The 24205-nt window shown below is 43.2% G+C and overlaps 1 protein-coding gene across 1 annotated transcript in view; it reads left to right on the top strand.

Annotated features, from left to right (window-relative positions):
* The window catches only part of ITGBL1 (integrin subunit beta like 1), a 243507-nt gene that overhangs the window by 73426 nt on the left and 145876 nt on the right, over positions 1 to 24205 (top strand). Inside the window, exons 3-4 of the mRNA XM_083171190.1 lie at positions 9196 to 9342; positions 16589 to 16711. Coding sequence (XP_083027316.1) covers positions 9196 to 9342; positions 16589 to 16711 — 270 coding nt within the window. The remainder of the gene's footprint in view (positions 1 to 9195; positions 9343 to 16588; positions 16712 to 24205) is intronic.

Here is a 24205-nt window from a genome sequence, read left to right as displayed (position 1 = left end):
TGCATGAATTCACAATTGTGGACACAGACATGCTTCTGAATGGTTGTGACACCCCTGATCCACGCACATCATTCGATATCCAGCGACCATCGAATGATGGCGAGGGTGCACGCATATAAAAGTGACTCTCAAGTCACTTACATATGCATGGACACTCGGGAGGAAGTAGGCGTGTAGCTGAGATCCGGGGATGTCAGCTGGACACCCCCCGCACACACGTAATCAGGGCATTCGCATGAGAAGCGTTCTCATGGGAACACCTATGAAATGCTGTTCATTCCCACACCCCGCCCCACGCCCCTCCACATACCCCGCCTGCACACTTGGGTGCGTGCACCCGGAAAACACCCTGTCCATTGTGGCCGAACGCACCCGGCGTATGCACCTGTGCAGAAATTACCCTGTACATGCGCATATGCCCACCATCGGAGCCCCTGCGAATATTCTGGTCGGTGCGAACGGACCAGAATAAGGTCCCAAGTGCCTTTCTCATGTCGTACTAGCCCACTAACCATGTGATACAAGTTTGTCCATGTCACCTGTGCTTCAGAGACAGCTGCTAAATACTGTACAGTATCAATTGATTTTGGCAGCTTGTTTTGTGCACAGCTTTATTTATGATAAATACTTAAAGATTTATATATTGATGATGGAAATGCTTGTGAAATCACATTAATTATATAATTAATATATTTTGGTCTATTATCTAATTTAAATTAGTGACAAAACGCCCTTAAAACTTTATGGATTTTGATGTTGAAAAATGCATTTAGATGCTTTGCTTTTTATATACAGTATTTATCATTGAAATAAAATGTTTTATAGTAAATCAGTGGCATTAGTGTCACTCTTAATCATTTTCTGCCACCTAATACAGTTATTCTTTTTAAAAAGGTCTCTCAATCAAATCTGAGGTAAGCCCTACACAGGGGGCAGAGGGGGAAACGGTTAACACAGGTGGAAGAGGGAGGGCAGTAGCGCACGCAGGGGGGTTTCTGAGTACCCATAAACCCTCCCAGGAGTCTAAGGGCCCCCTCTTTCCATGGGTACAAGAATTTTAAAAACCGGCCCTTGGGAACTGGAGATATCTGACTTCAAAGCAGTGGTCCCCATCCAAGCCTGTTAATTGCTCTTCCCAGTCAGATATTTTAGGTTCTGTCTGACTTAGAGTTTTTTCTGATGATATATTCCAAAAGCTGGGACTCTCCCCCTTTGTTGGACACTAGTAGCTTGTCTCTACTATTCACAGAACCAGAGATATCAGCCTTCCAGCAGCTGGTTACTGCTCCAGCTCCACACACCTGGTATGTAGTTTTATATACTCGTTGGCAGATTGCTCTGTCTCCTGAACTCTGATCCCCTAGTCCGCAATATCATTTGGTAGGTGGGATTCTCTAGTTTTTAATTCCATTAAAATCTAAGAAATCTATTTCTGGGAACTGGAGATATCTGCAAGCTGTCCTCCCACCAGAAAATTATGAATAATAAGCCCACTCCACTATACACCCTTCCTCTGCATATAAAACATCCTCTACCACCCTGGAAGTTATGTATCAGGGCCCCTTCATTCAGCCCGATGCCCCCTTCTCCCACCTCATCTCCCACCATCTGTGCAGTAAAGGGGTAATTAGTGGAAATTACTGATCCAGGCCCTACATGCTGAGCGGTTGGTATAATACCCCCTACCACCCGCGGGACATCAAAGCTTCCCCCTCACCTACCGCTGGAGGATCGGTAGGTGCCCCAATACATTGCTAAGCCCAGGGGTCTACACTGCTGTTGACGCCCCTGTATGTATTTACGTATATGTATATGTGTGTGTGTGTATATATTTATATATATATATATATATATATAGATATATATATATATATAAGCTTGGGTAAGAGCCGGCACTCCACACAGATGTAGCAACGGCCCGGTGCCTTTGTGGGTATGTAGATAGCATGCAGGGAGGAACTATCACACCCTTACGGCCGACAGCTCCCAACACGGCACTCCAGGGAATGGGTTCAGTGAAGCAAACGGTTTCTTATTGCACTACGTTTCGAGACCCGTAGTCTCATCGTCAGGTGAGAAAAGAACAAAGTGTAAAGTGACACATACCTCAATTTATACAAGTGTACCTTGATCTCCGTCCAAAGCTGTTGCTCCCACCGGTGTTGCGGCGTCCCGACGCTGCTGGGCACTTGGGGATGACGTCAGTGCTGGTCCGTGCCCTCCCGTCGCCCAGCAACCTCTAGACCCCAGACTCCTGGCGTCACCAATCAGCTGGGGGATGGATACACACAAAAAACAGTGTAAATACAAATGTGCTGCAGTGTACAATATAAATATACATATAAGATGCCTTTAATGGCAATAGAGAGTGGATGCGCTGTGAGAATAATAAAAAGGGAAGTTTAAAAGAGATGTTTAAAAAACGGGAAAACATCGGAAATATATCATAAGAAATCACGATTAAGCAAGTGGAGCACTATCAATACTGATGCAATTAATAACACAATGTTGTGCCCTACTGCTACTGGAGGCAACTCCATCAGGGCTGCAGATGGACAAATGCGGCTATATGAGTGGGGGTGCCTAAAATGGTCACGATGTATAAATACAGGCTGGTGGTCCTCCAGGTGGCCCACTGAGTGAATCTGCCCCACACTTGAGGTTTTGGAGTAGACCCACGGGCCGAGTCACATAAATGAATGTCACACTATTCGGTCATTAAGGCCGTGTGGTTTAACTGTATTCAGTTTAAAGATCCATGATGCTTCCAGCTTCAGCATTCGTTTATCACGATCTCCTCCTCGATTCATCTCCGGTACGTGGTCTATTATAATGTACTGACTGGCTTCTTTGAAGTGGTTGGCGACAGGTTGATCGCACTTTTTGCCTTCAAGAGACGCTTTTATTGAGGAACGGTGCATTGCCATTCTTTCCTTGAATTTTCTGCTGGTCTTACCGATGTAATAAGAGCCACAAGGGCAGATGATGGCATACACCACATATCTCGAATCACACGATAAGGCATGACAGATTTTGAATGTTTTATCCGCTTGCGGGTGTTTGAAAGTGGCACTTTTAATGAGGAAGTTGCATGTGGTACATTTCGGGCACCTGTAGCATTCCGGAGGCTTACAGGTGATATTCTGGCTTGTCAAATCCTGTGATATCTGTATGGACGAGAGAGTCTCTTAAATTGCGTCCTCTTCTATAGCAGGCCATCGGTCTCAGCTCTGACAGGTCTTTAAGGGTTTTATCTGTTTTTAAGATGGGCCACTACGGGTCTCGAAACGTAGTGCAATAAAAAACCTTTTGCTTCACTGAACCCAGTCCCTGGAGTGCCGTGTTGGGAGCTGTCGGCCGTAAGGGTGTGATAGTTCCTCCCTGCATGCTATATATATATATATATATATATATATATATATATATATATATATATACCGGTATATATATATTTTTATTATTATTATTATTATTATTATTTAAATACATTTGGTCTATCTATAATACTTTAACTGACCCGGCATATACTGGGTCACCTAAGTGTCCCTCTCCGTGCTTTGCTCCGCCCCTCTGGAAACCCCCTTCTGAAAATCCTGCGTTTGCCCCTGGAGGGGATGATAACACAGGGGCCCCTAGTTATAGTAAAATGGAGAGACATACCAGGCAGAGGGCACGACAGGGGCATACACACGGGGCAACTTCAGCCCCATGCAAAGCGATGTTAGCTGTTAGGAGGGGGTGCGCCAGAAACTATTTTCGCCGGTGGGGGGCAATATTTATTGTTGAGCCACTGTCTCTGCCACCTTCTTTCTTGCCTTCTACTGTCTCTCTTCTATCTTTGCTGGATATGAACACTTTCTCAAGCTAAATAAATCCAAGATTGAGATTACTGTCGTTCCCCACTTCAGGGTCCTTTTTCCCTCCCACTTTTTTTTTGCTTCTAGCATCTTCTTGCCTGTCCCCAAGTCCATTGCATCTGCCTCATTCTCCTCCCTCCGCAAAATCTCCATGATTAGACCATTCCTCACCCTGATAGCTACTCAGGGCCAGATGTATCAAGCTTCAAAAAGTGATAAAGTGGAGAGTGATAAGCAACAGCCAATCAGCTCCTACCTGTCATTTTTCAAACTCAGCCTGTAACATGTCAGTTAGGAGCTGATTGGCTGGCTGTTTATCACTCTCCATTTTATCACTTTTTGATGCTTGAAATATCTGGCCCTAAATCTCTTGTTCATGCCCTTGTCTACCTTCCTCAATGTTTTGATTCAACTTCTCCTCTACTTCAACTTCTTCCCTTGCCCCCTCATCCTTACAGCTTTCAATTCATGAGCAGTATATAACTGTTATTATTGCGAATCTCCCCGTCATCTACCCTATTAAGGATATTTCCACGGGTCGAATATCTCTTCGACTCAACAGGGGGTGGTCCCCTCGGTGTAAAACATTTTCGCCTAGTCCATGTGACTCTCAATTTTTATCATATACTTATATTGTGATGCACCATTGTAAATTGTATTTACTAGATATGTTGCATTTATTTATTACTGACGCCAATTTATTTTAAGTGAACCCTAATAAAAGTTATGTATTAATTTCAATCATCGTACTACCTTACACCTAACATTTCTAAGAAGAGTGCCCCAAAAACCTAGTTTTGTTCTTCCTTTGTCCTCCTCTGGACACCCCACTTCTAATCAGCTTTACTGCTGAACCTTTGGGAGCACCACCAACCTAGTACCACTGACAATAGAAGTCACACTGGTCATATGTTGGTATTTCTATCGATTGCTTAATAAATTAATTCCTTACAATTTATACTTTATTGTTATTTCTTGCTTGTGACAATCCACCCCAACTCTTCGAAACAGCTTTCAATTCAAGCACCTTACACACAGGGGTGCCGAGAGAGGGGGGAGAAGCAGGTATAGTTTACCTGGGCCCAGGCCTGTCACGGGGGCCCGGGTCCGGGCACACACACACACAGTTTTTTTTTATTTGGTGGTGAGTGCATGGGGTCTGAGTACACCCGAGTCAGCTGTTTAGCAGTGTCAGCAGGAGCATGGACGTGGGTGGGCGTGGGGGAGACAGCATCACAGAGATCCTTCTGAGCAGCGTTCCACTCTGGGGCTCCAGGTCCTGCTGAGAGCCTGCCGCGTGACTCGGGAGTTTACAGTGGCTCATCGACAGGAGGATACTTCGGGTAGGTAGTCCCTGTGTGCTGGGAGGACCTGAGACAGAAAGAGGCCTCCTCCCGTGGGAGTACCACCCACTCCGCAGCATCCGGCTCGTCATGCTCCCCACATTCCCATCCCAGCTGCCACCAGCAGCAGCAGGTGCCAGTGCCATGTCTCCAGCCGAGCAGTCCCAGTCCTGGTTCCCCACCCATGCCCAGGTCACTGTGTTCCAAGGTGGGTGGCTGGGTGCTCTGTGGGCGGGATGTATCAATGCTTACCATTGCGCTGACATCCCGTTTTCGCTTCCGCAGAGTGTTCGTTTGATGTATTAATAAAGTTTTGTTTTCTTGTTCTTGAAAAAACTCCGCCGGCTTGAACTATCGCGGAGTTTCTGGCGCGGCAGCTGATACCATAGAGGTCTATTGCAGCTGACGCGCTGTGTTATGTATTAACACTCGCAGCGCTCAGCTTTTTTTTGACATAATTCGCCTTGTATTGCTGGCAAACTGCAGTTGTGACAGGTCGTTTATTAAATTATAAGGTAATTCCAGTGTTTTATTTGGTCAGTTTGAAAACAGGTTGTGCTTGTGGGATGTATTGTACTTGTCTGGGAGGCAAGATTGTTTTTTTTTGGAAGGTGTGAGGCACAGATCATCAGGGCTAGGCAAGAGGCATTGAGGTGTGAGGCACATTGGAGTGAGGTGTGTGCCAGATAGGATTAGGGTACAGGTGGGTGAGGAGTGTGGCATATTAGGGCAATGTCATATGCATTATGACAACATAAAACGTCATTGCGCATGCGCACAAAAAAACCCAAAAAACAACAAAATGATTCCGACGGAGGTCTGCATTACCGCGGACCTAGGAAAAGGGTGAAAAATTCATACATAACGCGGAAATCTCCGCAAAAAGGCAGCGAATACTTCACGAAAAAAAGGACTCCACTTCACTACAGAAATGCGAGTATTGATACATCCCGCCCTGTGTCTGCTGCCTCCCTGCATGCTGCTGGGGCTGAGATCCAACTCTGGAAGTCAGCATGTTAACCCCTGGCAGAGCATGCATCCCCTGGCAGCGCATGTAACTCCATGGCAACAAGCATGTTAATCCCTGGCAGAGCATGTATCCCCTGGCATTAAGCATGAAACATATATCAATGAGCATTTAGGTCAGTGGAACTTATGTGGCATAATATGTGCAGTATTATATGTAATAGGCATTACAGTGTGTGGCATAATATGTAATGAGCATTACGGTGTGTGGAATAACGTCTAATGGGCATTACGGCATGTGGTAAAATACGTCATAGGTATTACGGTGTATTGCATAATGTGTACTGGGCACTACAGTGTGTGGCATAATGTGTAACGGGCATTATGACATGTGGTATTATATGTAATGGGTGTGTGACGTGTAATAGGCATTACTGTGTACATTTTTGGTGTAGTATTGTACACCATTGTCCCAGTGGCCACCATGGAAGAAGTGGTGTTACAACGGGTCCGTAGACCCCGTGACGGCTTGAGGGAGCCAGCGCCGGCAGAGCGTCATCCATGCGGGGTGCTCCATCCATGGGGCCCAGGGAAGTTGTTGTACCGGGGTCCAGGATTTCTCTTGGCAGCCCTGCTTACACATATCTCTTCCTAGATATACTCTCCTATTCCCATAGACTGTATGTTTTTATGAGAAGGACCCTCCACCTTCTTAATTCTCTGTCTGTACTGCTCTTGTCTCCAGTATTTTTCCCTCAGTCAGTGACCCAGATTATTCAGTCCACCCTTCTCATGGCATGGGCTCATTGAGTGCTACCTTTAACAACTGATTACCATTTTGTTCATCAGACCTTGATGCAAGATAAACATTTGACGCAAGGTTCCAATGTTTTACTAATACATAATGTATGTGTCCAGGACGCACTGAGCTTGTGTTCTGATGGTCACTACCTGCAGACACAGATCGGAATTGCATGGAGCTCATGCAGTTCCAATAGGTGATCGAGGATAAAGATGAGGGAGGTGACCTGACACAGCAGGCAAGTCTGAGGTGTGCTGTTGATAATGCAGTTCCTCTGACCCGGTGGGCAAATTCTGGTGGACATTATAAGCAGCGGTTTATGTGTCTCCATAGACAGGATATTAGCTGCAGCATTAGTATTTTTTTTGCAGCAGTGGCTGTAATAAAAATTGCCGCTGCTACTGCTTTTTTTTTTAATTGCCATACTCCAGTTAAAGCAAGAATTTTGATTATACAGAGTATATGAAAAATACACATAATATATTATATATATCTTATTTGTATTATTCTAATCATTTTTATAATCCAAAGTCTGAAGAAAAAAAAACTTTTCACTAGTATATACAAGTGCACCTTTTTTAATTTCCACATCATCTCCTATCTTGTGTGTAAATCTGGTGCTAGCCACTGCCTCGCCAGCCATTTACCTCAGTGCACATCCCTGATGTACACCTTGTTTTCTGGCATGTACTTGAACTGGAGGTTGTAATGATACAGTATAATATTAATCTCAGGCTATGTGGCCACATACATCTAGCCCCCTTTTGTGTTATACAGACTTTCTAGCACAGGGCATATTTGTTTAGTAAAGTTTGCATTAAAATGTGTATTTTGCAAAAACTAGCAAATAGAATGCACAAGCAGCTTCCTCTGATTAAAAGTATATGTGGTATATCTATATTCTGTGTGCGACCACGGCATACCTATATTTTGTGTGTGACCATTCTGTGTGCAATTTGTAAAATTCCATTTCTTATGCATGTACATTGCACTGTCAATCACTGTCAGCTTGTGCAGTGGGTGTACAGGTGGTCAGCAGATCACCCATACAAATATATTGACCATTGGCTGTGCTACACAATGGCCCTTATTCAGATCTGATCGCAGTACAAATTTGTTCTCAAAATGGGCAAACCCGAGTGCACTGCAGGTGGGGCAGAAGTAACGGGTTTGATACAAAATCCTGTCAGTTGGAATCCCGGAGTTCAAAATCCCTACGCCGGAATCCCAATCGCCGAAATCCTGACTGCCGAAATCTCGACAAGGGGGGGATGTGGATCGCCCCCCTTGCGGGCTCGCTACGCTCGGCACACTAATTTATTCTCCCTCTATGGGTGTCGTGGACAGCTCTTGTTCTATTCTTGCCATAACACAGTTTACCACAATCCTGAATAGTTGCTCATTCAATAAGCAGCACGATTATGGGCTCCATAACTACTGAAGCCATGTTTCAGACATATGAAATAATAACAGCACATAATGCCATGCTGTACAGGATAGCATAACACAACAACTGGTCCAAGGTAGAGGCAAAACACAAAAACAGTTACTGTTCACCACATGATGGCGCCAAATAGAAGACAAATTTGTAACAACAATGTAAAAAACACACAGGAGGATCATTTCAGACCTCCTGCTCCACCTTTAAAGACAACATTTTTTTTAAATTAGCTTTTGTTAATTTATTAATTCTAGACTACTAGAAAACACATGAGTTTGTACCTGTACGGCAGAGGATGTACTGTATGAAGGAGTGAAAAGAGTTTAGAAATAAGCCAATGGAGATTTTGCATATTGCAACCAATCAGCTTCTACCTCTAATTTTAGAGAATTTACTTGATAAATGTTACCTCAAAGCTGATTGGTTGCTATAAGCAACTCCTTACTGGTCCACTTCTACAATCTTTTTACTGCTTGAAATATCTCAACCTTCAGTTCACTTTTGGAAATAAAATAACTGCATGTGGGGTCTATGTACTAAGCCTTGAATAGAATAAGTAGACAGATATAAAGTACCAGCCAACCATCTCCTGTCATTTTTCACTCACAATTTGTAACATGGCAGTTGGGAGCTGATACTTTACTCCATCCACTTTATCTCTCTCCAATGCTCAGTACATCTATACATAAACCACTGTAATTGATTTTATCTCTGTATGCATAAAAATGGTCTGAAACCCTAAAATATAGTATGTGATTCCCAAAAAATGTTGTTTATCCCTTTCAGGACATGGCAAATGTGACTGTGGAAAGTGCCAGTGTGAGTCTGGCTGGTCTGGAGATGCTTGTCAGTACCCGTCTAGTTGTGACTTGACACGAAAGCAAAGTAACGAGATTTGCAAGAATTCTCAAGGAGTCATTTGTTCAAATGCAGGTTTGCATCTCTTTATACATGAAACACAAGAAATTCCTTTAAATGTAACTTCTAGGTCACTGCAAACTTTTATATGTGTTATTATCATTAAAAGGTTTTTGAAGACTAGTGCACAATGTACTTTTCAAAAAATGCCAATCTACTATATAGGTTATTTCAGTGCATATTCTTCTGAAAGGGAATTCAGATACAGTAATTTAATAAGAAAAGTAACCGTGGTGAGCTTTCTCTGGAACTGACAAACTCCAGCTGTGCATAATTTTATTTTATTTTTTTCATTCAAAAGATGCAGCAGGAACCTTTTTTCCAAAATACATTATTCAAAAATGATATATGATACGTACAGGATATAGAAGAATATGGTGAAAAATAGACTTTAATTTTTCTTAAAATACCAGTATTATACTACGGAATTTAAATAAGACGTATGTATCTTGAATTATAACTGACACTTTTCTTTGTAGTATTATAATAATTACTAGACGTGGACAGACTGCAAAACTAGCGGAATCAGTATTTCAAAGAAAACTCGTTACCTTCAACAATGCAAAATTGACAAATGCATATGCAATTCTGAGATATTGAGCTACAAACATTATTGTTAAGTCCAAACATAATTATGCACTAATTATTCAAACTGAGAGCAACACAAATTAAAAAAATCATTATCAAATCAAATAATCCAAATTCAATTTCAGAAGAAAAAAATAAATGATTTTATTTTTAATGTTACATATCAGCCATTTAGCTTTATGAATTACCTGTGGATGACTTTTTTTATTTTGCAGTTATTACATAATTAATTATAATGCTACAGTATAACACATTCCGAAAACTATTATAGGCACATTGAAGTTTAACTTACCTTTTACCCAATAAAGGTTCACGCCTACATACAGAAATTGTATAACAAAAAAACAAAACAAAAAATAAAGAATTGATGCATTTAAACTTCTGTTCTTTTGCATAGAACTTAAATGATTTCAAGAAAATGTTGAGACTATTATGCCTCACACAGGGCCTAACTCAGACTGGATTGCAGGGCAAATTTGTTCTCAAAATTAGCAAAACCATGCTATACTGCAGGTGGGGCAAATGTGACATGTGCAGAGAGAGTTAGATTTGGGTGAGGTGTGTTGAAGCTGAAATCTAATTTGCAGTGTAACAATAACGCAGCCAATATTTACCCTGCACAGAAACAAAATAGCACCCCCAAATCCAACTTCCTGTGCACATACTGTATTACTTTTTTCCCATCTGCATTACACATGGTTTTGCCCATTATCAGGTCTGAATTAGGCCCTACTGTGAGTCAGGCAATCAGAGTTGGATTTAGGGGTCAGGCCGCCCCTAGGCCCCATATTATTGTCTGCCCCCTCATCCATAACTACCCTCAGCCACGTGCAGTTAAATATAGCTACAGAGCTGCCAGGAGCAGCCACAGGCTGCATTGCCTAGACATCTGCATAAACATGGCAGCTGTGGAAGGTGGTGGTAGTGGTAGGCGTGACGACTGTATGTTGGGGTAATAGCAGGGACACCTGGAATCAGCATAGGATGACAGGTTATAGCATCAAATAGCCTCAAAGGGCGTATCCCTGCATCCCCAGCTGTTGGGTGAACCTCTGGCCTAGGCTGTGCTGGGCTCATCTTCCAGCTGAATCATGGCCCTACTATGGGGGCATGTGTGTGAGACTATCTGGGGTGATGAGACCTCCTGGTCCATGAAGTGACTGTCAAACTTGGGATTGCTGAATACATGAGAGCTCCCTGCCGCCTGTGTGACAGCGATGTGCAGGTACTGTATATGAGAGAACAGTAATGCTTCAGAAAGGTGCCTAACAACAGAAAAGATCACCAATAAAGCAGTGACAATCAAGGGATTCCCATAACTCGGCACAAGGAGGTAATCATGTGCGGAGATTCACAACATAGGTAAATCCATATACAAGCAGGGTCTGGTTAAAAAAAAAAAGTAATTCAAGGAGAAGAAAATGCATGAGAAGATCTCCCCAGTCTCATGTAGTAAGTTAATGACTGCACAGGGTCTCTTAAGAGCTATAGTTGGCACCTGGGTACAGTTAGAAATCAATTTACTGCAAAACAAAAAGGCTGGAGTGAATGGATGCAAGTGCATAAGAGAAAACTAATTAAGAAGCTGATAGTCAATTAAAACAATATACAGATACTTAATAAAAAGTGTAGATAGCTATACATTTCTGTACAGTAGCTCTAGGGGAATTGAAAATCGACAATGGGTTAAACTTTGCTGTGCGCCAGGAATAATTGCAGGTATTTTAAGACTGAGAAGACTTTATTCAGAGCCTATGGCCACTTGAAAAGTATGTGAAAGTATTGTCTTCAATAAGGATCTTGGGTTGAACATGCATGATTGAATTACAGAGTTTAAATAACTAAACCACTTCTCCCAGCATACAACATGCTCTGTTTTACACCGATATCATGTGACTCTCAGCTAATCGCTGGAAACGTGCGTCCACCTTACTTCCTGTTCTCCGGAGATGCAATTTTGTGGGGAGGATAAGCATTCCATCTGTAAGAGATTTGCTTAGCAAAGAACGACTTTGTCAGGCGTTTTCTTTATTCCCCACAAATGTTATCACAACACATTTGTTAAAAATATTACTTTCCTGATCACTAGCTACGCCCAAACTGACTCTCTATGTCATCTGGCCACTAACTGTCATCAGAAGGCCCGCCCACTGGTTTTCACAAAACTTTATGCATTCACACAACTAATTAGTCACACCCATGGATTTTGAAAACAAAATGGATGGTGGAGCGCTAACTATTTTTGAGTATATTTAGATTATGAAGAATTATATTACGTTAAAAATATTGACCAATTGGGTATTACAGTAATTCGTTTAATATATTCTATCTCAAGAATTTACACATGACACAAATAAAACACATCTAAAATACAATGTAAATAAAATTCAATAAGACAATAATCACCCCTACATGGAACCCCAAAGGGAAAAGTTTGGAAAGTGGATATATCTCACTTGTTCCTGGTGATACTCTCCTGTGGGATAAATGGATATATGCATACACTGGATTGGCGGGTGTCCATAAACCTGACTTGGAGCTGATGGTGCTGTTCTCCCCTCGTGAGGAAAGATGGTACACGTCTCACGGAATGGAGGGTCTCACAGAATTAGCAGGTGGTGGTGTCCCTTGGTTGGAAGAGTCCAATGATTAACTTGAAAAAAGAGGAGAGCTGGTCCAAGGTGAGATAGGGTCAATTGTAATCCACAGGGTCCAGTAGAGGGTGAGCGCATTAACGCGTTTCGTCATCCACAGATGACTTTATCAAAGGCAAACATGGATTTTAGCTGTGTATATAACCATTGCTCTAGGCTAGCAAGGGGGATTATAAACTCTACCCTTGTGAAAGAAAATGAGTCCTGTGCTAGAAAATGAGTCCTGAGCATCAGATATGTCAAGGTAGACAATGAGCCTGGAGGTACCTGGCGACACATTGTAGAAACTATGCTTCAAAAAAGTTATATAAAAGTAATGCGTAAGTCTGGAACCTGCATCTTCATATTAGGCTACCTTGGCAAATTTAAGGTGAAAGCAAAACAAAAAATGCAAATAACGTTGAATCTGGTTGAAATTATGTTCCAGTGCAAGTTAATGTATATGGCAATGCTGAGCTTAAATAAATGTGTCCCTAATTTACAAGGCACAATGTTAATTTATGCACAGTCCCTGCAAACTCAGAACTGGACAGCAGTTAGGTAAAAAATTGGTAGCTCATTTTTTATTAGTGCTTACAGTGTTTTGCTTTTCAGTGAGAGGACACCAAGTTTTTTTGTGTGCACATAAAAGTACACTGAACTGCAGAAGTGTTTGTGCATGTCTTTTAAAAAAAAAAAAAAACATGAACACAGCACTTTTTCCAACCTCACGCTTGGTCGAAGCTTGGACAGCTCAAATCAATCAATATTTTTGCAGGTTGAGAAACAGATGTAGAGACTCTAAAAGGATGAGCTGTGAAGTAGTTATGAAACAGGGCAACAATGAAGTGGTTAATAATTGATTGTATCTAATCTACTTCCACTGCCTTAGAAAATCAGAATGCTGAATAGGCAGTGAGGAGGCATAAACCGCTAAGGGTTCTGGCATGCTGGCACTTTGTTGTACATGTCAGGTGGTATGTAAAACGAGGATAAGGTTTAAGCCAATTAGGGTGTTTGGGGAGGAGTAGGCAGGCTTGAAGTGATAATGTGTTAAAGTGATCTTCCTCTTTCTGAAGAATCCCCACCCTCTCATCCCTATTTCTTTTCCTTGGGCTGCGGTAAAGAACGGTCATCTTGAGTACTTGTGTGAGTATGTAGCTAGTGGGTGCGCTCTCCCCGACATCGATTGTCAGGTGCCATGCTTCTGCATGGGGGATGGCCACACCATCTGCAAAGGTGGTTGCGCTGGGAGAGTGATCATCAGGGTTGTGTCGAAAAACAAACACTAGTGACCTGGCGCAAATTTCAGATAGAATAATTAAATAATCAGCAGCTAGTGTATACCCGAGAGACCGTCAATCTCCCAATTACACAGAATAGCAAAAAATACAAAAGATTGGGTGAACACCAGCGCTTCTAACAGGAACAACCTAAGTGTGATGTCCCAGAGTTAGGATAATGGTAGAAACCAACACCTACGTTTTAAAAGTCCATACACATATATGACAATGAATGTAGGCAATCAATCAGGAAAAACGGCAGCTCCTGTTGCCGCATGCAGACAGCCACTTACTTAAAGGTTCTGTCTCACATGCACTTAGTGTTTTCTTTAAAATAGCTGTTACTGCATACATTCATCTACGGCTCAAATGGTATGACACTTACTTTAAAATCTATCTCAAGTGCATGTAGCAGTTTCTTGGTAAACACACGATCCTTATTCAAAAGGTAAAACGGTTTAATTCCACACCATAAAAAAAATACAGAAAGCGTTGATGCCGTCTCTGCAGATCACTCAAGCAGCCCATGTGTGAGGAGGATGGGAACTTTACACCAAGAAGTGTTTTTAGCGGCCGCGTCTGCAGCGCTCTACCGCCGGTTCATTTACACCCATATGTGGTTCCCGCTCCCTGCCTCTGACCTCCCGTGTGTCTGTACAGCTTTCTGTATTTTTTTTATGGTGTGGAATTAAACCGTTTTACCTTTTGAATAAGGATCGTGTGTTTACCAAGAAACTGCTACGGCACTCAAGATGGAATTTTAAAGTAAGTGTCATACCATTTGAGCCGTAGATGAATGTATGCAGTAACAGCTATTTTAAAGAAAACGCTACGTGCATGCGAGACAGAACCTTAAAGTAAGTGGTTGTCTGCATGCGGCAACAGGAGCTGCCGTTTTCCCTGATTGATTGCCTACATTCATTGTCATATATGTGTATGGACTTTTAAAACGTAGGTGTTGGATTCTACCATTATCCTACCACTGGGACATCACACTTAGGTTGTTCCTGTAAGAAGTGCTGGTGTTCACCCACTCTTTTGTATTTTTTGCTAATCAGCGTTGTGTGTATGGTATGGTGATGTTTACCCCCACTTTCCTTTCTTGACCGTTCTTTGGTGCCGCCACCAATTTTTAATAGCATAATAATTTGTCAAAATAAATTTGACATTCAAGTTTAGAAACGCCAGCACTTGTGTCCGTGTCTTTATTTTAGTGTTAAATTATGGTTTAAGTTATGGCTAAGTTTTGAAGTGTTAACTGTTAAGATACCCGATAGTGAGTTTATGGTAAATAAAAGGAATCAGTGTCTTTATTAAGGGTCTGCTGATTGATAATTGCTATAGATTCTCTTACATACCCAATGAACAGGACATTATTATCATTATTATTATTATCTTTAATATGGCACCACAAGCATTCCAGGGGTTAGATGCCATTGTAGGCAGTGGTGATGATAATATAAGTGCGGGAATAAGCATCATTGGAGGGTAAAGAGAGGGTATAAGTGCGGGGATAAGCATCATTGGAGGGTAAAGAGCCCTGCTTATTAATATTATAATTAGCATTATTGTCATATTTTATTCATGAAGCACTGACATATTATTTATAGTTAATGATACAAATTGCATTCAAAGGGCAGCATTCAAATGTGTTTGACACATAAATGGCGCCAAATAGAGCTATACATTTGTTGATCTGTTTGGGTGTGATCAGCTGCCGGCACTGGCATTTTTGCTCACCCCCTGTGGAAATATGTGAAAAGACAACCTTTGGGACTTTCCCCCCTCGCTGGAGTAGCAAGTATGCACGCCCCCACCCGGAGCAGCGGGACTGCCCCCCCCCTCAAGCAGCGGGTCTGTCTGCACCCCCCACCCCCGGAGCAGTGGGTCTACCCGCACTCCCCCCCAAAGCAGGTCTGCCCCCTGTGGCGGGCCTGCCAAAAGCAACACCCCCGCCTCCCCACAACAGCGATCCTGCACCCCCATACACCAGCGATTCCCCCCATACACGGGTCTGCAACCCCCCCCCCGAGCAGTGGGTATGCCCACCCTCCCCGGAGTTTGTGCAGGTTTAGTCGCTTTGCCCAACACACATTACATTACTACACGCACAGTCCATATGTTCGCAGTGATGGGCATAAACCAGAAGGGTGGAAGAGGTTAGCGGTGCAGTGAGAGACTCCTGTAAAAACGGTACCCTCCCCTGAATGCAGACGGGTAGGCAGTTTGGCTGTGTGACATCCATGACACACACACAAACATGCAGATGTGTCCTCATGCATTTAGCAAATGGCTAGTTGTGTCTTACATGCCCATTCCTGGATTCATCATGGCATATGTATTTGTAGCATACAGTAATGCACTGAGACACTGAAGAGTGTAATACTACTTTCTGTCCACCAGATGTCACGTTTCCTAAACTGCACACTGCTTATGTCAAATATCCAATGTAGTGGAACTATATATTTTTATATAGTGCTTCTTTCTCCACAATTGTGCAACAATTCACTGTATACTGTATAAATATACTGCAGTGTAACACTCTAGTCTTGTTTGAGCTTATTATGAATATTATTTATTTTTAATCATTTATCTTCTGATATACACTATACAGCGCTGTAATAATAATAATAATAATAAAATAATAATAATAATTGCGAACAAGTCTGAATCAGCCCGTATTGCACGTTATCTTATAACAATAGCAAAGAGTGATGTTTCCCGTAGTATATAACAAGTCTTGTTTACTTTTTGCAGGCACCTGTCATTGCGGAAGATGTATATGTATGAACACAGAAAATGATGGACTCATTTATGGAAAGTATTGTGAATGTGATGACCGGGAATGTATTGATGATGACACTGGAGAGATATGTGGAGGTATGTACTATGGTTATGCTAATAGATCACATTATTTATCTTTCCACAAACGTGAGGCATTGTCACAAAGCACTGACTAGAGGACCCTCTTTCTCCTGTTGGACAAGACTCAAGTTTTAGGACCTCTATGGTCATCAATGAATACTAAACCAGAGAAGATAGTTCCATTTTCCAGGCCGAAAACAAGCTGGGACGTTACGACAGCCGGAATCCCGGATTGAATACCGCCCATAGAGTGCAAACTCAATTTTAATCTTTCAACTCCCAGAACTATTGTATTGCAGGGTATTTTGCGTTTGTCTTGTAAGTTGCGTTGGGCAGATACTATTACGCCATACCAAGTTTGCAGATTCATACTCTTGCATGAGTTTACTTTTTAGGGTAGGGGCATAGTTGCCTACCCTCCTGCATTCTGTAGTAGACTCCCTGAAATAGCAGCAATCTCCCTCTCTCCCTCATTAGTCTAGCAATCTCCATCATGTCACCTAGCCCACATTACACTGTTAAATTTTTTTGGGAAAAAAGAATGAGAGACAGTTACAGTTACATTGAATCATCTGCACCATTTCCCAGCACTTTACCAAGTATAGTAGCTCTTACTAACTGCTTTGGGGCTCATCTACATTTGTATATAAGTGATTTTAAAAGATTCCTCTCAGATGTAGCAGTACACACCCACGTTTCTAGGTGCCACTTTCACAATCTCTTTTAAGAATCTCTCCATATATGTAACAAGACACACCCCTTGGGTGGAGCATGACACATCCCCTCAATGGGATGCTGTGCAAAATTCTACTGCCAACTATAATCTCCCTGAAACTAGTTTTCAAAAGTAGGCAAGTATGGGTAGGGTACTGTTGCAATATTTTCTATGTCAAAATAAAAAACAACAGGGGAAGATCAGCATCATTTACTTATTCACACTTCAACAGCCAAGCCCTTGCACAGATGACAAACTTCACACTAAAGAAGCAAGTGGCAAAATGGATAGATTAAAGGACATTTAGAGGCTGTCCTGAAAGCAGTGAATTGGTAACAGGTCACAAATGAAGCCCCTGATATAGAAGTTTTCTACAGTTTGACCCTAAGAAGAAGAATCAAACTAATCACCACTGTTTTTTAAACCATACAAGATCTCGAAAAAGTGCATATTTGGGGCCCTGTACTCAGAGGAAAGAAGTCAACACACCAAGGGCCAAATGTAATAGGGTGAGAGTTTCAGAAAGTGAGAGATTTTGGGAGACTTTTCCCATGTTTTTTAAAGCAGCAATCAGCTACATGGCAAAATCAGGTTGATTTTGCCATGTCATTGATGGCTGCTTTAAAAAACATGGGAAAACTCTCCCAAAATCTCGCACTTTCTGAAACTCTCACCCTATTACATTTGGCCCTTGGGGTCATTACATATATTTAATACATGTGTGGTACATTTACTTATGACTAGCTAATTAATGACTAGCTAATTCAAAAAAAATGTACAGTAATGTGTACTCTGTACAAAGTAATGCAAATAAAATAAGGTGACGTGTATTCCAGTAAGCTACAGTGCTACAACAGTGCTAGACATTTCTATCTGTCATATGGAAAATTTAATGTTATAGTCACTTGGGGACACAGAGTAGTTAAGTTATTTTTGGTTTACTGAGAAATAACAAAGCTGTAAAATGTTATCACTTGAAAAAAGTTAATGTAAAATAAAGGTCAATAAGATGACAAAAAGAACCTGTGCTATCTATATCTATGTTATATGCAGCTGCCACATGCTCCTTTGCTAAAACTGCCCTTTTCTTTTTAGTATAGTGCCGAAAAGATTTATTATTTTTTTTACTGAAGCCACATACAGATGGAGCAGCCCTCATTAGAGCTGCTCCCGTCGCTCTAATTACCAACCGCCAGCTGCCGGAAGGGGGCGCTGGCGCACGAGATACACCTAACCCCGGTTCCAATGGAGCTCTCCACCGTCTCACCCGTAGCCCCTCGCACCCCCCCCTAACCCTGTCTGTCTCCCTAAAGTGTAGACGGTAGGGATTCTGCTCCCCACCACCGAGGGACTGGGACGTGTGAGCATGTGAGACACTCGCGCTTCCCCGTCAGATGGAGCGCCTTTCCGCCGACTTTCGCCACCTAAGGGAATCTGCCGATTCCCAGCACTGGCTGAAAGGTGCTCCATCTGTACCTCCCATTTTCCCCAAGGTTATTCCAAACTGACTGGTGGAATTTGGTTAGGTACCACCACTCACACCAAGGTGGAAATGTACTAAGATGTGAGTTCTATTTCACATGGGATGTTGCTATAGGAAATCAGAATCCAGTAGAAGATAATAGTATCTGATTGGATGCTCATAACAACATCCCATCTGAGATAGAACTCCCCTCTTAGGAAATTTCCCCCCAAGTGTTGGTAAACCAGGATATGTCACAGGTGCCCCCTGCAATGCATAGTTTATTGATGGGTGGTGACAGCCTATGCCTTCAGAAGACCCAGAGAATGTCATGGCTGGATTAAAGCTATTGGGGGCCCAGGGGCATCAAAGTTGTTGGGCTGAGATCCCCCACCCCATACACACACAAACACATAGAACTGAGAGAAGCAGCTTGGCCAGAGAGAGCGAGCAGGAGCAGCAGATGCGTCCAGTCAGTGTCTCGCAGTATAGTAAAGTGAAATCCCGCAAGACACTGACTGAGCCACCTCCATGACTGACTGCACACAGAGGACTGCTGTTAATGAACAGCTGAGCCATCGGAGAACTACTGCAAATGAGACCAGTGTGTGGGGGCCCTGGGACAGATGCAGGGGCTGGCTGGCAACTTTTAGCCTAGGGGGCAAGTCCAGAGCACTGGCCCATACCCCCCCCCCCCAACTTTCTGGAAGACGGAATGCTTATGCGCACCGGAGGCGCGCTGGAAAATTAGGCGTGTGGCCTATCATAAGGGGGCGTGGCCTGTACCATGATTGTATTGTGTACCTGCAGATTGCACATTGTGATGCTAATTACACATTATACCGCACACCTTGATGCCCATTACACTCCATACTGTGATGGCAATTACCCAATGCTCCCCACACCGTAATGCCCATTACGCCCCATACCATGATGCCCATTACACCGCACAATGTGATGTCCAAATAAACATATGCCCCCACAGTGCCAGATATTCCCCCACAGTGCCAGAGACACATATGCCCCCACAGTGCCAGATATGCCTCCACAGTGCCAGATACACATTGCCCCCACAGTGCCAGATATTCCCCACAGTGCCAAACACACATATGCCCTCACAGTGCCAGATATGTCCCTACAGTGCCAGAGACACATATGCCCCCACAGTGCCAGATATTCCCACACAGTGCCAAATACACACATGCCCCCAGAGTGCCAGAAACACATATGCCCCACAGTGCCAGAATTTGCCAGCAGCAACTCACCATTGTTCCTGTCTCTCGTCTCCATCTGCAGCTGCTGTTGGGGGGAGGGGGGGCAGGGGAGAGCGCAGTACATGCCCCTCCTGCCCACACCCCAGGGCCGCGGCTTCCAGAACACGGCCGCGACTATAGGAAAATGGCCACCGGCCTCCTGCACTGAGGACATGTCCTCAGTGCAGGGGGCCGGCGGCCATTTGGAGGTGGCCAATGCACAGGATCCAGCGCGGCCAGCAGCAAGTGGCTGGGTAAGCGGCCCGGGGGGCACATGGCACCCTGGCCCAGCCCACCCCTGGACAGATGACTCTCCCTTAATCTAGCCCTACTTAATGTGATAAAACCACACCCCAATGTAGCACAGACATGAGCCCCTTTTTTGCAGTATTAGAAATGCAGATGATGCTAGAATGAAACTCTTTGTGGTAAACTTAGTATGATGGGCATTAATTATTGAAGCACAGAGGGGAAGGCTACAAGAAATGGAGATGTAGGCAGTAAATGGTAGTAGGAAGCAAATACGTAAAGCACATTTGGTTATAATTATTCAAACTGGTGTTAGCCAGTACAACTTGTCTGGATGACCTCAGTAGGTTTAGTCAAGCCAACCAAAATTGGTATATTTATTTAGAATTACATTAGCAATAAAGATTTGTTTGGAGAGGGGGGTAGAATGTAGTGTAGAGGGAGTGTGACCAAGGTGTGCGGCATACAGTGTGATCTGCCTAATAAGGAGGGACTTTACTGTAAGTATCATTAGTTGGAGAACCTCAACAATATATATACTATGTATATATTATACAATATATTTTGACATCATAAATACATATTTACAAAAACAATTGCTGAATATATTTTGAAGCTACGATACCTTTCTCCCCTGCTCCCAGTCCCCGCTGCAGGGGAGATTTCAGTGGAAGGCAGGCGGCGGGCGGGCGATACTGGTTTCTATGGTACGGGTACCTCTATGGTACCTCTCGTCCTCGGCGGCTCAGTACCGCCCTCCAGTGGCCGGTGCCCTAGGCAAATGCCTAGACCTGCCTAGTGGTGGCGCCGGCCCTGGACCCAATACACCTCAATTGGGTCAAATCTGACAAAATCTTACAAGTGTAAGGTGCCCTTTACTATACTCAGCCAAAGTGAGACCATCCATTTCCTCACTATCTCTCCTTCTGGGTACAAGGAGGCAAAATAGTCACTATTATTGCATCAGCTTTGCCCAAACCACTGCTGTACAAAGCTCTGTTTTGTGGCTTGGTAAAGCAGGGATCCACTCTGTGATGATGTGATTCAGTGTATATTGCATCATTATACCATCTGAACCACCACTTTATTTCTGACTTGTCAGTCAACAACTGACAGCAGAAGATTCCCGGAGACTTGCTTGCTTTTTTCTGGACAAACTCCCGGTATATGTCAGTCTACTAGGTGTTCTGAGAGAGTCAGCAAGTGTCAGATACAAGAAATCTGCATATACAGATATGTGTACTGCATATTTTGTGGCTATATGTGTAGAGATTATGGGCACATAAAGATATTGGAAATTATATTTATGTGATGACCTGTTAAAATTCTATACACGCAGGTAAATAGGAGTTATTTAGATTTAGGAAAAAGAGGGGGGCTGGTGTAGTACATCCCTTATGAGTAAAAAAAAGCGGTACTTGTGTAGTTTCACGGCAGCAGTTACGTAGCTAGTGTAGCATCCCTGTCAGAATCAGCGCAGTGTTCCCACGGCCAGCATAGTCAGCGTCCCTGTCAGTATCAGCGTAGTGTTCCCCCCGGTTCGCGGCTAGCCATAGCTTACATAGTCAGCGTAGTCAGTCAGCATTACGCAGTTAGCGTAGTCAGTCAGCGCTTATTACATTGTGTGGGAACCAATGACCATTTTAACCTGCCTGACATGACAGTTGTGATAGTGGGGCAGATGTAGTAAGCCTTAACAAGAGATAAATGCCAGGGTGATAAGTAGAGATAAACGTCCAGCCAATCAGCTCCTTACAGACTTTTTTCAAACACAGCCTGTGAAATGGCAGTTAGCAGGTGATTGGCTGGACGTTTATCTCTCCTTATCACCCTTGCATTTATCTCTTGTTAAAGCTTAATACATCTGCCCCATTGTTCCTTAAACACCTGCACTATCCATGCCAGCCCGAAGCGCGGTGAGTGTAGCAAGCCCCGCGAGGGGACGCGGTACGCATCCTCCCGACCTGTTCATACCCCCACTATCCACGTTGGCGCGCCACGCTTTGGGCTAGCGTGGATAGTGGGGGTTTGAAATGGAGGCATTTGCCAATATGTAACATGTAGCACTGGAAAATGCATCCTTTATTGTGCATGAGACGCACTTGCGCACCGCACCCCCCCCCCCCTTTGTGCAAACCCCCAACCATGCAAAAATCACTCAGTGTGTATGAACTGAGCAATTTTCAGCCCAGACATTTTTACATAGTCACTCTGCATACATGCAAAACGCCCAGTGTGTATGCATGTTTAGGGCCTCAGTCTTCTGGACAGAACTCAGGGGCGTAAGTTCATCCCAGTTGCCCGGAGACGAGATGGAGTTTAGATCCCCCTCTGGTGTGTCCTATCTCACAGTCCAGCACAGGCAGTGGGTTACCAGGGAGATGTTGTCATGTCCCATATTGCAGATGTTAGCAGGGCTCCTGAGATGGGACCAATTAACTACATTATGCAAGAACAGCAGGTGCATCGCATAGGAGCAGCGGTCACACTTGGAACCACACAGGTGAAGTTTTTCCATCAGAGCTTGGAGCCCGGGTGCAAGCACCTCCATTGCCTCTGGGAGTCACACCCCCCGCCCCGACAGCACCTCTTTTCACACTAAAACCTTTGCAATTCAGTCAACCACTGGTTGCAAACATTATTTTAAAAAATCTCTTCTGTAGAGTGTATGAACTTTACAAAGTGAAATGCTTTATCTAGCCTCTGACATTTAATGCACTGTCTGTGGAATAATAGAGAAGATTGACTTCATTATTATAGGGCAAAACGGGAACAAATCTTTGTCCCAGTAGCTGACTTTTCGGCAGAAGTAGGATGTGTGACTGATCTCTGGTAACATTTGAAACATCCATGCTCATGAAATTCACTAAATTAGCACTCCATATGTTTCACAAAAGAAATATGAATAATCAAGCTGCAAAAAAACAAGCTCACACATTATTAACAGTGTTAAATCTCAGCAAAATAATTAACCCATTTCAATGAAAGCAAATTAATATACACCAGAAAACCCTAAACAAAACAAATTGTTCTCATCTCTGAGATGGGTAATTATGTATCTGTCATACATTTTCAATGCAAGCAATTATTCTGACTGGTTCCCATGCTGTATGGAGCACAGATTAATCTACTGTATGAATCTATTACTGTTTCTTACAGCTAGTGAATTTGGGGCCCTAGGCAACATTTTGGCTGGTGCCCTCACCTCTGACCCTTTGCAATTACCGAAGGTTCCCACACTCCTTAAAGGTGTTGTGGCCTCAAAGAAAGGACAGGATCTTAAACAAAGGATTGAGAATAAAATAGTGTGCCGAGCGCAGTGAGGCACCGAGCCTGAAGCATGTTGACTGCAGCGAGCCATTCGAGGGGACGATGTACACTTAGACAGTGTCCATGTCGACCTATGATGACATAGAAACCATAAAAACATTAAAAACTCATGTTGACATTTTTACTGTCGACTCTTTGACCATGTCGACCTTTTTCAGGTTGACCTTTTACCTGTTGACCTTTTGACCCTGTCGACCTTCTGACTGTCAGCCATTAGTGGTCGACCACATGACTGTCTATCATGAGTCAGTCTATGTTTTATACCATAACCAGTGTCCTCCCAGCCCAAGCACACAGTGGAGGAGTTTTACTAAGATTGAATGGCTACAAATGCCCATATTCATGGTCATTCAATGTGATATACGGATGTAAATTTTAATCCAAATTTACTAATGCAAGCATATGGGCGTTTGTATTCTTTTACGACATTCGCATTCCATTTTATGAATGCATACACCATCAAAAGAACACCAATGGCTTTCATCATTCAGTTGAATGGT

Source organism: Crinia signifera, chromosome 2, assembly GCF_055691185.1.
Source record: "Crinia signifera chromosome 2, ASM5569118v1, whole genome shotgun sequence".
Lineage (NCBI taxonomy): Eukaryota > Metazoa > Chordata > Amphibia > Anura > Myobatrachidae > Crinia > Crinia signifera.
This window is presented reverse-complemented; position numbering and strand designations above follow the sequence as displayed.